This window comes from Pseudopipra pipra, chromosome 1 (assembly GCF_036250125.1).
Source record: "Pseudopipra pipra isolate bDixPip1 chromosome 1, bDixPip1.hap1, whole genome shotgun sequence".
In the NCBI taxonomy this organism is placed as follows: Eukaryota; Metazoa; Chordata; class Aves; order Passeriformes; family Pipridae; genus Pseudopipra; species Pseudopipra pipra.
The window spans coordinates 133,704,832-133,719,574 of NC_087549.1; the positions used below are offsets into that span (position 1 = coordinate 133,704,832).

Consider the following 14,743-nt stretch of genomic DNA (forward strand, 5'->3'; position numbering starts at 1 on the left):
TTTTCCATTTTAAAATGTTGGGGGTTTTAATAAACTGGAACAATAACAGAATTAGTGAAATCGTATCAAGGACAAAATCTAATTCTCTCATGATAGCAAACTGAAAACTACAGAAAGTCTTTGTAGAATTATTTTCTAAGATAATGCTTGGTGACCATTCAGTATACTAGTCTAGTAAGTGGAATAAAATGCAAGCACTATCATCTTTAATAAGAGACAGCAGAAGTCTAGGTCAACACAGTGAATTAATGACACTGACAAATAAAGATATAAAAATAACATTTATATTTAACATTTTATGTTTATAACCATTACTGAAGCAAGACAGTGTTCCTTTCCTTTGATTACATGACCATGATTTAAAAAGTTGTGGATTTTTTATTTAATTTTTTTTCAGCCAGCAATTATTTTTACAGTCTACTTGAAAACAATTCTCAAGCAGGAAGATGATGAAAATTTGATTAAACCAAAGTTTGTTTAGAATGCAAAACGTTTTTATTCTAGCCTAATCACAATAATTAGTAGCTTAGGATATAGGAGAAAAATCAGTAATCAAAGCAAAAAGGATGCTATTTCAAACATTCCACAAAGAAAGAAGAAAGAATCAAACCTGCTGCAAAACAATGAAATGTTCTGACTAATGGAATAATGGGTGATGGAACAGGTAGAAATCTGAAAATGCGACAGAAAAGCAGACCTCTTCTTAGAACTAGATGCAGAGTTTGTGCTGACTCCAGGAGGCATGTCGCTATAAAAAGAGTCGGCCTCTCCCGGCTTTTTTACATAATCTCCCTGGGGTATTTGTCTAAAGTATAATAAACATTGTAGAGTCAGAAAACATGACAGGAACTAGCACACACACAAACATGCATGAACATTAGTTTAAAAGAAAGAGGTAAGGATAGCGAGGAAACCCGTTAATCATACACAATAAGGCTACTAATACATAATTCAACCATCTGAGAGAAAACTCCCACACGCTTCTGTTAAGTGGTTATGTGGTTTTGGTAAACGAAAACAAGGAGAATTTCACAGGTAAACCCTGATCACAACTTTCAAAGTGAACAGTTCGTGTTTACTGAGACACTGGATAACCAGTTCAGACATTTCAAATGGCTCATCACGCCGGTCGCAAAAAACACCCCCAGGTGCAGCACCAGTACTGAGCCTGAGCTGAATACATGCCTGCATCAAAAAGGAATTCAGGAAAAGTGAATGCTTTTTTCCTTCTGAGATAGATGCTTTCCATTTAACTTTTGTGATGATTATTGAATTCAAGAATAGCAACCTGTTGAGTGGTTTAAACCTCAGGAGGATAAAAATCTCCAGTTTTTTTAACTGATTTCTTGTGCAGGGGAACTAACACCAGTGTCAGAGATTCTCACCTACTCCTGATTACCACAGTAGACTCAATCTGCCAAGACACACAAAAATAATGTCACACATATCTGATAATAGGCTATTCTTTTCCAGTACAAGAGGCTCCATTATGGTGCATAAAACTATCTATGCATTAGAAAGTTCTAATCAAGTTATACAACGTTTTTGTAGATGGTGAATTCATCACCAGCCGAAAAAACCTGCCATACAAATATTCCAGTTATAGTTCCATCAGGTTGAAAAATCCTCCCAAGTACAAGTAGCTAACTCTGAAAGCTGGCTATTTCATAGCATCATCAGTTTAAGCATCTATTCAGCCTTGTACTCTCCAAGGCCTTTTTGTTTCAGTCTGCCCCTATTAAAATGCACATTTATTGGGTTGATTTACATTCAGATTGTGTCCAACTACAGATCTGAACTGGGATCTCTTCATGGAATATCTGAATTTCTAATGCTTCTAAAATATTTAAAGTATATAACTACATGGCACATAAATCATTAGTATAATGCAGTACTTCCACACTCCATCTTCTAACACCTTTCAAGCTTCATTTCTCATCCCATTCTTCAGCTAATACATGCGTGTGTTCAGAGTCGACTCAGTGTGGGCAGCTCTGCTCCCCAGGGTTCCTCTAGCAAACTGCTCTCTTGCTACTCCATCAGAAATAACTTCTCCCATGTAGCTGTGCCCTTTACAGCCACACTATCCCAGCTGGCAGAATCCTTGCTAATTGGCTCTTCTTGCTACTTCCAGTTTACCTGCTTCAGTTGCTTAGTGCTACCACGTATCATCCCTTATGCAATGCTCAAAAATGTAATAATAGCTTGTTTTCATCTTCATTTAAGGAGTAATCATAAACAATTTAAAAAAAAAAGGGACAGCCTGGACAATCTGGTGGATGTCTTTTTTTTCCATTTATGGAGCACTCCTTGCACTTATCCAAAATTCCAAAATTATTCTATTTAGAAGTCAGCCTAGAGAACTTCATTTTCAGCATGAAGGAGATTTAGTTACTAAATATCTCCATCATCTTTAAAGTCAAGGAGCCCTCCATTACCTTCAGAAGCCTCAGTTTATACCAGTTTCCACTCTGCCCATTCCCACAGACACAGCTGCAGACTGACTGCATACTCACAGCTCTCTGGCCATAAACTAATTTCTGGAGATATGGATATCTGAAAAAGTTAAGTTCTCTAATATTCCAAGGCAAACATGCATGGGGTGGTCTCTTTCTCTGTTCTGTTGTCAGCCAATACTGAAACACCCACAGTAGTGACCTGATGGCCATGTTAGTCTGCACTAAGAGATATATCACACACCGCTAAGCAGCACCAAACCCTTAAATTCTGCCATCCTAGTGCCGGGTGGCATTTCCTACCCACCAACGTCTGCATAAGGCTGGATTTCAATAGCTTTGCCCTTTTCCTGTTACTGTACCTTTCACCAATCTGACCTTGTAGCACACAACCAGCACTTGGCAGTGCTTTTCTGCTTTCACGAGTATTTTGAGTCTAGCAGAGAAAGTGCTATACAAGGAGAAATGGAGAGCAAGCACAACAGGTAGCAGCAACAAATAAAGCAGTAGCTTGGACCAGGAGGCAATGGTACAGGCAGAAAACAGGGGAATTTGAGAAACCCTCTTATCTTTGGTGGACTGGGAGAGGAAGGAGCCAACTCCTTCCCAGAAGACCCATCTGCCAGGCAGATGGCTGATCAAAGGGAAGTGGTCTTCCAGGGGCCAAACACAAGTCACTTGGAACAGTTTGGGTTTTGGCACAAGCTTGAAATGATGAAAGCTCAGCCCTGTGCTGAGGACAGTACCATGCTTTAGCTACAACATCAACCGAACAGGGTGACGGGAAAGAATGGGCTCTTCATTCACACAGCAAGTCAACTGCACTGTATTTTTAACTGCAGAGAAGCTCCAGTAATGAATTTGTCTCAAAAGGCTCCTGAACATCATGTTAATATTAATTATTTAATTCTTAGCCTCCCAAGAACACTTTCATCTCTAATAGCCAATTTTCAGTCTCTCATTAGAAATATTCTCCTGTTTTACTAAATAAAATAGTCTATTGCAGAAGTAAACATTATTTTTGCTACTGAGTCCAGTGAAATCAGGATTTCAAGCAATTTATTAATAGAATACCACTTTCATATATTCAAGGAAATATTATTTAAAATATGATAATTCATCACTATATTTTCTTTATAGCATGTAAATGAACAAGAAAAAAGCTATTTTCAGAGCTTTCTAAGATACATTCCATTACTTTTATCACATACCTCTGTCTTCTGTAGTTTCTTTCCATACAAAGAGAAGAGAAAGAAGGAAGAATGAGTTATTAGTATGCAGGTCAGTAAGATAAAAAAAAATGTAAAAAGAAGAGCAATGTATACAGAATGAAATTTTAGTTCAAAATATTTCTACAAAAACACTTCACAAATAAACATACTTACAAACCTACTAAATCAGAATAACTTAGAAAAATCATGATGATGGCCAAAGTCAGTGCTGAGTTGGAGGTACAGTTCATGATGGATTTAAGTCTATTTATCGTGAAGCTGCTAGTGAAAGGTGCACTCTTGCCCTCCACCTCCAATACTAATCTCATTGGCTAGATGTGATCTCAAAATGAGCCCTTAACTTTTGGACTTCTACAGAAAAGAGAAGTCCAGATTTTTAAATGCTGTCAGAAACTGAGAGTGATATACAAAGACAGTATAACCTACCTTTCTACAATCCTAATCTTCATGCTTTTTTCCAAATGCTTGTTTCCTTACATATTTCTGAGCTGCCCTCAGCCCTACCTCAGTCTAACAGATCAGCAGGGGATGTGACAGTTTGTTATGCCAAACCTCTGGGGCCATGTCCCACCTGTAGCACTGTCTGCAGCTGAACCTGCCCTGCCCTCCAAGCACACCAAGGACCCAGGGAGGATGGACCTCAAGAGCCAGTCTCACCCAAACAGATGATAAAGTCAGTACCTTGAATCTTTTTTTATTACAAGTCAGTACCTTGAATCTTTTTTTATTACATAAATCCCTCTATTTTTAGAAGAAATCCATAAAAGAAGGAAAAATGAAAAAGACCACTCAGGCTACTGTTATCGATTTGGCCTCTCAGTGAGCACTGACAGTTCTACACCAGGCAAGAACTTTCACCTTATTTGCAAATTACAGATTTTTCTGACCAAAAAATGTGCCTGAATTAATTTCAGCTTAAGCTGACTAAATTAAACATCTGTTTAAGGAAGCATATGGTTAAATGCTTTACTGACTAACTGAAGGCTAATCTTGTTAAATTTACTTCATTATGAGGAAAAATCAATAATTAAATCAGACTGTATTCTTTGTATTTCCTTTGTCAGATACAGTAAAATCATAATCTGATCGTTTACCAAAGAAAAAAAAAGAAAAGAAAAAGAACCCAAACTGAAATGAGGAATGAATTTCAAACCTGGATCAAGCTCTCCAAAATCACATACAAATGTAAGAAGTGCTTGAAAAATGTTAGTACTGTAAGAATGTCCCTGTAGAAATATTATTGAAGTAGGATTTTTTTAGATTGCTATTTTCATAACAAAATTGGCTACCAGATGAAATACACATTTCTTAACTGTATTAAGAAGAACAAAACTTACTTACTTGTAACCCCAACCAGTTATTCCTAAAACGAGAGCCAACACTAAAATGGTGCCAGCAATAGCCCCTATTATTATATTTGTGCTAACCACACCTGGAAACACAAGAAAGAGGAAAAAATATACAGTGTTTTAGGAGAAGAATAAACAAAACCAGTAAATGCACCATCTTTCAAAAACCTGCTTGAACAACTTGCACTAGGCTGATTAATTGTAAGCAGTGATATAATCTTGAAGTATAGCATGGACATAAAAGATCACCTGTAAATCAAGCTTTGATCTCTGTGTCTAATCCCTTAACTGAACACTTGCTACATGGGACAATCATGTCAGGTATGCCAATACAATGTTATCAATATTAAACTGCTGTGGCTTACATCCTTACAAACTGCCTGGCAAATACATGCTTAAGTTGCAATAAAAGTGACTGTTTGGTTTTGTTCAAATCTCTTCTATAGCTGAGTAAATTAACCAAAAGAGATATTCTGAAAGATGGTAAACTGTCCCCCCTACAAGGATTTATAATGCCAAACATTTACATGCTCTTTTTTCCACAGTATAACCTTCTCTTGTAGGCAAGCCTAAAGCCGAATAAAAACTTTCACCCCAAAAACATAAAAGCCAAAAATTTGTGTGCCAACATGCTGCATACTGGCCATGTAATAAGAAATTTATACTACAAATAAAAACCAATCATGTAAGTAACATGACCTTTCCCTCTGGATATGAAAAGCCCCAGTAACTTTTCTGCTTGTCCTGATCCACTAATACATGTAATAAGGCCCCTCAGATGTCTGGGACAGGCAAGGTAGAGCCGCACACACTGGTACCAGCTCCAAAAGGTGTACTGAGTGCTTGTGAGCAGCACCATGCACATGCAAACCCAGGTCTGAGGCCTCATTTACAGACACTGAGTGCTTCTGCTGTGGGAGGAAGGGAGAGGAACAAGGCTTCTAATGGTGCAGCATGTTGTATGCTAACTGAAAGAGTAGGAGATCTAGTTTTGGTTAATGAACATTCCTCAAATCCAAGATTTTTCAGTTATTGGTAAAAGTTATAACAACATACCTTTATTGATGGCATCTTTATCAAAAAAGAGATCATCTTTGATGCGAGAACTGCAGTCGTCTCCTCCCCAGAATCGGTCACAGACGCACTTTATTTCATTGCTACAAACCTGCAGCCAAAAGTGTAGCTCAGAAAAACATCAGAAAATTAATCCATTCCCGTAATTAATACCTTAAGTATAGGTACAGTGATAAAGCACTGATTTTGACTGCCTGCAAAATTTTACAAAAAAATTTATGTATTAGATATAAATGCATTAAATGTACTATTACATTTTATATAAACAGAATATGTATAAAGTACATTAATATCTTTTAATGCATTTATAATTGCTTTCGGAGACTCTGATCTCAAGACTTTTTTTTACAAAATATGATGAAGTGGTTGATTTCAGATTAAAAAGGGAGTTTTAATACAGTATACAAGACAAAAGACATGAGAGAACAACTCCTTTAATCTCATCTCGACCATAGGGACCTGGACACTGTTTCAAACTGTGAGGGACATGGGGACTTGCCAGGGCCATAGCAAAGCCACAGGCTGTGCACCAAGCACAGAAGCTGCCACTAGCCAAAAGCCAGTTCATTGCCCCCTCCTCCGAGCAAAGTAACTCTCAGCCAACAAAATCCAACAACCTTATGAACTATCTTGGCTGTTGACACAATAAGGAGGTAACTAAAAAGAACATCTGGAAAAACAGAGAATCAAGTTTCTCAATGCATAAAACCTTTGTATTTATTCTCCACTACGTTGCCAGAAGAAATATCAATCAAGTTAGCAAAAGTGATAGCAAAAAAATTGATTGATAAAATTTTTGTAAAACTAGTACATACTTACATACATACACATTGCTTAAGATGCCTTGACAGGAATGCATTAGGTTTACTTAGGTACCTCCTTTCCTTTTCCTTTTGAAAAACTTCTCTAGCATAAAGACTTCTAGAGTCATACTGCTGGCTTCCTGAAAAGTCTGTACAGGTTAGTACACTACACAGTGCCAGGTACTCAGCAAAAACAGTAGAAGGGATTAAAGAGTGCAAGAACATACACCATGTCCTGAGCAAATCTGGCTGTCTGTAGTGCCTGGGCAGGTGCTGAAGTTGAAGGCCTCAGTGGGGAGGCAGCGATGGTCAAGGCACACCATGTTGGGCCCACACGGTGTCCCGTTCTCTACGTATCCCAGGTCTGTCTCCTCATCAAGCTTCACATGGCCACCACTGCAAGGCAACCAAGAGAATCTTGGAGACTTGTGCTGTGATTAGATGGGTCTACTTGAGAAACTGGGTTCTGGGCTGCTGCCTTTATTTCTATCTGCATTATACTACACACAGGACCAGTAAGACTAAGTATTGGCTTAGTTATCTCACTGGCTCTAACATGAAACAAAGCAAAACATAGTATATCTACATCAAACAAATGTAATGGTGGAAACAAAGACCATTTTTCTTGTGAAAGAGCTAGAGTTACATAAAACACTGAGTTTACTTGTTTAGGACTTTATTTCATCTTACAGTTCTATGAAACTATGAAAACATACTGTGTCTATAATTGGGATTCACTGAACATATAGCAACAAATTAAGCTGCCAGTTAGCTTTGGCAGTGCAGGTATATGTCAAAGTATTTTGGGTACATTAAGTACTTTTACAAATACTAAAGAATGTAAAATCAAGGGGCCTGAGAAGAGCATTACATCTCTACAGGCAAAATTAACCACTGAACAGAGGGGACTGCAAAACAGTTGCACACCCCACAATGCAGTTAATTTCCTGAAGCTTAACAAAGGTTGAAATGGAATAATGGTTATGTGCTAACAGGAAAAAAAACTTCATGGAAATAGTTTTTCTGCACTAAGGAATGATAAAGCAGCTTTTCTATGCAAGATAGATATCCATTGTTCTGTTTTCAGGATTTCCAAATACCTGCAATTGTAGACTCTTCCAAAGTGCAAGATGGATGTTGTGATTTCACCATCAAGTTCTCCAAGTCTGGGCACACTGGATATATTGGAGCACAGAAGGTATCCACAAAGCACATCTCTGCATTGAAAGAATAAAAAGATACTCATAAAAAATAAAATTCAATTAAAATGAATAATAAAAAATACAAGGTTTTCTTCACTTTCTTGGTTACATATTTGTTATTCCTTTTTTCTCCCACTGACAATAACTCCCATAAATAATGTGGTTCCCAAGAAAATTTTTCTCCTTGAGCTTAGATTGGGAAAAATCTGTATTTTATAACATATTATCAAAAACGCTCTGAGTAATAGCAAGGAGGAAGTTGTCAAGAACAAATCACATCAAACTGATTTAATAACCTATCAAAGTACAGTAACTTGTCCACAGAGGAGCAACAGTAGATACTGGTTTTAAATAAACTCTCATATGACACATATGTAAGGGAACTGCAGACATGAAGTTTAATTCAACTGCTGAAGTGACTTTACTTCTCATGTGTGGAGACTTTTGCACTGTCAGAATAGTAGGGTCTGGCATCTCACATATTACTGAATATTTTTTACTTATGAATTTGTAATGGAACAGAAGTAAGGTTATCAAATCTGCACAGAAAGGTGGAAAAAGACATCAGTTTACCAGTAGGCAGAACTAGAATTCAAATGGCACTGACAGAATGGGAGAAATCTGAAAAAAACAGTTTTATAAGGACTGGTGAAAGGTTCAGAAATAGGCAGAAATAATCAACTGCATAAATACAGAATGTGAAACAATGGTTTAGGTAACAACTTGCAGGAAAATATTTGAAAAGTTACAATACAATGAAAAGTGAATGCAACTTAGCAATGCAATGGCACAGCATAAAAAGATACCACACCAAGACGTGAGACCACAGGTTACTCTCCCCCTCGCTGCTAAGCCTCACCAAGAGTACTAGGGCCACTTTTGGTCCAAGTTTTCCCAAGCTCAGATGGTGCTCTCTTGTCAGAGATCATCTCTTCTTGACACTCTGCTTCCTCCACAATTTCTTGCACAAAGGTCTGCAGAAGGCGGCCAGGAGAATTCTGATCCACACAGAGGCTTTTTGAGCCTCTTCATACCAGCTAAAGAAATGGATCAGGGATCAAAAAACTCATACCAGTTGTTTTCTAAATGGATCAACTTACTGTTTATTGCACTGTATCCAAGACTCTTTGTCTCTTCCACAGTTTCCTTTCTCAGTTCCTTCAATATTCAGCTTCTCATAGCAGTACCTGTCAGCAGCTGTCACTTCTAAAAACAGAAACAAATCTCTTCTAAGATGATGATGACTTTGAAAAGCCAGGTCACAGGAAATGGGAATGTACAATCAAGAAAGCAGGGCTTCCCAATTTGTGAACTGAAGTACCATGATCTGCAGGGGGGCCATGAAACTGCACAATGTTCTTCTGAATTAAAAGAGAAGATTTTAGATTTTGTTCAGATTGATGAGGGGTTATTGGTCAAAAATGTCCAGAAGACACTGAAATTAATTAATGAAGCCTAATGGAGCCTAATGAGCCTAAATTAAAGAGTATAGGCTCCCTAGGTGTTTATTAATAAGAACTTAAACCTCAGACTTCAGAGTAAACACCAGTAGGCTAACAAACACTGGAGAAAGAGCTGGAAAAGAGGATGGAAAGACAAAATGAAGGGGGAAGAGTCGGAGGGACATATAGTTCTAGATATTTTCAATGGTTCTCAATATGTCTCTTCCATAATTTTTTTTAGCTAAAATAATCTTTCAAGCCACATGAATTACAACCAATGTAGAAACAATAACATTCACTCACTTTCACCCCAGATATATTTACATTGCCGGTCCCTGGTTTTACATCTTCCTCCAAAACAAATACCCTAGAAAGAAAGAAAAAAATACAGAACAGGTTTCAAATCACTTGATTTTCCAAAATATGTATTTTTTACTATACAGATTTGTCACATGCTTTCTACTGAGGGAGTTAATATGTGATTCTATCTTTTTTTCATTGAAAATACGACAAGCCCCCAAAACTCATGAATGTTAGCAGAACTGTCCCAGGTGACTTCCAAAGATCTTAAAAAAAAAATCTATAAAAAGCTATTTACAACAGCAGAAAGAATGTAAAACAAACTGAAGTGTTAATTACCTGTTTGTTATCACATGAATATCCATCCATTTTATGAATATTAGGAGAACACTACAGAAATATAAAATAAGTAATAGATCATAGATCAGACAAGCATGAAAGCAAAGTATACAACAAAAGTAATATGAAAAATTATTTCAGTATCATGCTGGTTTCTTCAGTATCAACAGGTTTAACACAATTTTTATTTACCTTACTATACAAAACAGTAACATTCATTGTGATTGCGACACTACATGTGGGATTTTTAGTCTTTGGATAGAAGACACAAAAATCACCTGACTAGAATTTCCTGTGCAGTTCTCTGCAATATCACAATCATTCACCGCTTCTCGACACAAAACTCCTTTAGGTTCAAACTGGAAAAAAAAGGACAGAAAATTAGTGTCTTCATTTCTCCATATCTTGCCTTAAATGCAATGCTTCCTTATAGTTTTATCTAAAATAAAAAATGGGAACTATTCATGTGCTGACTGAAGTGCAAACACTTTCTGTGGTGTGATTGCTGCACTACTCAAGCCTTTTACTCGTGCAAGTGATACCACTCTCTGAGGCACTCCCTCCCAAGTGCATCAACTGGGGGACCAAGCAGGAGAAGTGCTCTCCTGGAACACAGAACACCTGGGATTTATCAAACCAATACCACAGTGGTTTACAGCATTATCCTGACCAGGTCATTGTGCCGTTCTATGACTATTTTAGTCTTCTTTACAACATAAAAAGAGTGATCCTGATCCTCTCTCTAGGAGTGAAGAACACCACTGAGCTCCATGGCTGAACACTTTGGTTATCATAATCCCCCACTGTTGTTGCAGAATGGAAACTATTACTAAATGTACTGAATTCTGTACAGTTTGACGCAATTTTCCAAGTGACCTAATATTTAACAATGGGCTAAGTCTCAAGACCTGGAAAAGCAGGAAGACATCCCATTTGTGGAAACTGCTAGTGCTTCTGGTCATGGAGTACTACAGATGGCATACTACAGATGCCTTAGTTTTTCCTGAAAGTTTTCTTAACCCTGTGATACCCAATACATTTTGCAGCACTGAGTTTTCCTTTTTTTTGGATCTGCATGCACACACATTTTGGTGGGGAAAACTGCTAACTCCACAGCTGGTGCCAACAGGCACAATCAGTGGAAGAGCTAGACTAGGGTACTTTCCGAGCCTTCAGCTTCCTTTTCCTACCGGTCTTTGGAAAAATGCAGACAGGAATTTTGTCAGAGACATTACAGGATGCTAGGATGTACACTCACCATGTTTTGCTTTCAATCCATCCTTCAATCCTGCTTTCAGGCAGGGTATTACAGGGGAAGGTAACTCCAAGTTTGGGAACTGTTATATATGGTCTTTTGAGTTGTCCTGATTAGCACCTCCTGGGGATACCTGTTCTGTAAAATTCTACTTTTCTGTTCATTTGCTCACCCTTGCTACTCTGTATGTAGATAAAACCTTGTGTTCTTTGCAAAAAATACAGAAGCTTAGTTTTGTTCTGATAGTCTTTAATGTACTGCCTATGTGACTTGGATTCTTGAACAAAATTCACCCACACTAGCAATCTGCTGATTTCTTTTTTTTTGTATTACATTAAAAAAGGAATGTGCTAAGGGAAATGTGATCTGTTCCAGCATAATCTGTGCTTTTTCTTTTTTTAACATTAGGATGAGCAAAAAGTCGAGAATGTCGTCCACAGTTATTACTAATGATCCTCCCAAGGAAATGAAACCATCAAATGTGCACAGACAAAGATAAAAATATCACACATAGTACACCAGTTTTAATTACATTAATACTAATTATCATTATTACTAAATGAGTATAAACAACTATCTGAAGTCATATTTAGCTGGGCTCCCTTACAGCCAAGATCTGGTTAAACCTCTTTTTACTATTTACTGATGTATCAGGAAGAACACCTTACAGTTTACATAAGGCTTGGTTCTCTTTACTCAATGGGATTTCAGTCAGTCCAAACATAAGGAGACACAGGCAGACCAAACTGAAACTGAAGTCATGTGTCTTTTAGACGAACCCTTCTGAACAATTCTGCTAGCTGTGCTTTTGGTTTTGTTACTCTATCCTTTTCTCAGACCCTCTGTGGTACAATTTTCCCATTCAGTCTCATGGGGCAAATCCAGAGCAGCACGTATGGCACTGGGAATGGCACAAGGACATCTAATGAAATCTCATGGAACTTCAACCTGATTAAAACTTCTCTGAAACTGGGAGGATTCAATTTACCTCTGCATTTGATGACAGTCCCTGCCCCAAGAAGCCAAGCCTAAAAGACAGAGTATAGCCCCAGACAAATCAGATTTTAGGCAATTTTAAAAGGTAAGCTTTCAGAAGAGCAATCGCAAGGTCTGGAAAGGATGTGGTACCTGCAGCCACCCGGATGCATTCCCACCAGGATGCTGCAGTGAAGGTCACTGCCCTTACCCGGCACTTCCGACAGCAAAGCCCGTTGCTGCACTGGGAGCCCGCTGTCAGGGTGCAAGTGTTGCAGCACTCTCCTCCTTCACTGGCACACTCCTGAGGAACACACACACTTATAACAGAATACATGGGAAAAGCACATGAGCCCCAAGCTCTCTTATTACTTCTCATCTTAGCATGCTACCTGAATGGATTTCTAATCAGGCTTTTAGGCACCTGGAAGAAGAAAAAGGCATGCACTTGTGGGGCGTGAAACTGCTGTTTCCTATGCAATATAGAAAATAATTTTTCTAACTTCATATTGTCAATCATTAAATACTGACATTTTAGCACTGACCAGAGTCGTGTTCCCAACTAGCAAAATACTTTCTTTAGCATCTTTGAAGGCCTGATTCTGCACAGACAGGTATTACTATTACTCTTCAGAATTTATGTGGTGATAAAATAAAAAAGCTGGACCACATTCTGTTAAACATGATGGAAAATGTAAGAAATTATGAATTCTTTGGCACAGGACCTTCGCATTGCTTGTCTTCCCCCACTTATCGTTAATGGCAGCAACGGGCAGCACCAAGTCTTGGAGAATCTAGTTGCTCACTTAAAGTGCATTGTACTTACTGCTATTGTCCCACAGTCACATTCTTCTCCATCTTCCACAAAGCCATTGCCACATTCTGGAGGATCCAGAAGCTGCAGGGCAAATGCAGAAATCAAAGGGCATGTCTCTCCTAAGGGAATCATTGTCATATTTACTCTGTGCAACATGGTTTTTTACCTAGCACTCTAAATTTATTAACTGAAAAACAGTATCCAGTCTGAAACAGACTAAGAGAACACAACTGAGGTGTACAAAGAATGAACACTGCTTTAAATTAGTTCAGCAGTACTGCCCAGTCACATGGTAACTTCCATGCATAACTGTCAGTTTTACAGCAAATTCAGTTTGAGCAGAAGTTACAATGAAAAACAAAAAATGTGACAATAAAGGAAGAAAATTAAAACAATATGATGCTTTCATTATCTTCACAGTGGTTGCAATTGCTGTTGTTCTGAAATTCGAGGGATGAGGGTTCAGAGGTTAAAGCCTGCACTGTAAGTTCAGAAGGAAAACCCATAAAAATTTCTCCTTTGGTAGTATGTGGCTTAGAAATGCACGGAAAGTCAAGCAGCTGGGTTTCTTTGTCAGTTTTTGTTGTAGCTGGATTTTTCTTTCCCTTTTCCTCTACCACAGTTGGGAACTTTCAGCAGTTTTCTATAAGCGTGTATCACATAAGGGAGATGAGGAAGTATAGCTGGTGAGACTTCCTCCCTTTCCTTTCAGTCTTCCCACTGAACCGTAACTTAAAATATCTAAATCTGTATACTTGTGTGCTATACTCTCTTCTAATGAACACTTAGACAGTTATATTCTGTTCTTTCCAGTTTCATTGTTTCTGTTTTTCTAAAATTACAACACATAATTCTTACTAAGGAGTTGTAAAAACTGCTTGTTTCCTATGTATTTTTCCAGACATCTTAACTTCTTCCTTATGTCTAGGTGGGCTGCAAAACAGAGACAAGGAGATGGCAGTAACAGAGCATCCTGCCTTGAAAAGGCCTTGAGGGGAAGCCATATAAGGAGTGGCTGAGGTCACTTGGTCAGTTCAGTCTGGAGGAGACTGAGGGGAGACCTCATTGCTGTTACAATTTCCTCATGAGGGGAAGAGGAAGGGCAGGCACTGATCTCTTTCTTCTCTGTGGTGACCAGTCACAGGACCTGAGGGAATGGCCTGAGTTGTGTCAGGGGAGGTTTAGGTTGGATCTTAGAAAGAGGTTCTTCACCCAGAGGGTGATTGGGCACTGGAACAGGTTCCCCAGGGAAGTGGTCAGAGCACCAAGCCTGACAGAGTTCAGGAAGTGCTTGGATGATACTCTCAGGCATATAGTGTAACTCTTGGGGATGGTCCTGTGCAGGGCTAAGGGTTGGACTCGATGATCCTTGTGGGTCCCTTCCAACTAGGCATAATCTGTGATTCTGTAAAAATATTGGGCCAATTTGCTACAGTACACAGGGACAGCTAAATATGAAATTGAAGAAAAAAAACCACATTAAAAGCAAATTGTGTAAC

General features: G+C 38.3%; 1 protein-coding gene across 15 annotated transcripts in view; it reads right to left on the bottom strand.

Moving 5' to 3' along the window:
- The window catches only part of ADAM22 (ADAM metallopeptidase domain 22), a 134,455-nt gene that overhangs the window by 24,588 nt on the left and 95,124 nt on the right, over positions 1 to 14,743 (bottom strand). For 5 of the 15 annotated variants that reach the window (XM_064678274.1, XM_064678246.1, XM_064678320.1 and 2 more), the window contains exons 16-26: positions 13,254 to 13,325; positions 12,639 to 12,731; positions 10,476 to 10,556; positions 10,198 to 10,248; positions 9,862 to 9,925; positions 9,217 to 9,322; positions 8,015 to 8,131; positions 7,142 to 7,310; positions 6,094 to 6,202; positions 5,030 to 5,120; positions 3,668 to 3,685 (exon numbers count right to left, since the gene is read on the bottom strand). In XM_064678274.1, the coding sequence (XP_064534344.1) occupies positions 3,668 to 3,685; positions 5,030 to 5,120; positions 6,094 to 6,202; positions 7,142 to 7,310; positions 8,015 to 8,131; positions 9,217 to 9,322; positions 9,862 to 9,925; positions 10,198 to 10,248; positions 10,476 to 10,556; positions 12,639 to 12,731; positions 13,254 to 13,325 (971 nt within the window). Of the gene's footprint in view, positions 1 to 610; positions 806 to 3,667; positions 3,686 to 5,029; positions 5,121 to 6,093; positions 6,203 to 7,141; positions 7,311 to 8,014; positions 8,132 to 9,216; positions 9,323 to 9,861; positions 9,926 to 10,197; positions 10,249 to 10,475; positions 10,557 to 12,638; positions 12,732 to 13,253; positions 13,326 to 14,743 lie in introns of all 15 variants that reach the window. The other 10 variants (XM_064678244.1, XM_064678229.1, XM_064678284.1 and 7 more) reach the window with 3 other exon arrangements.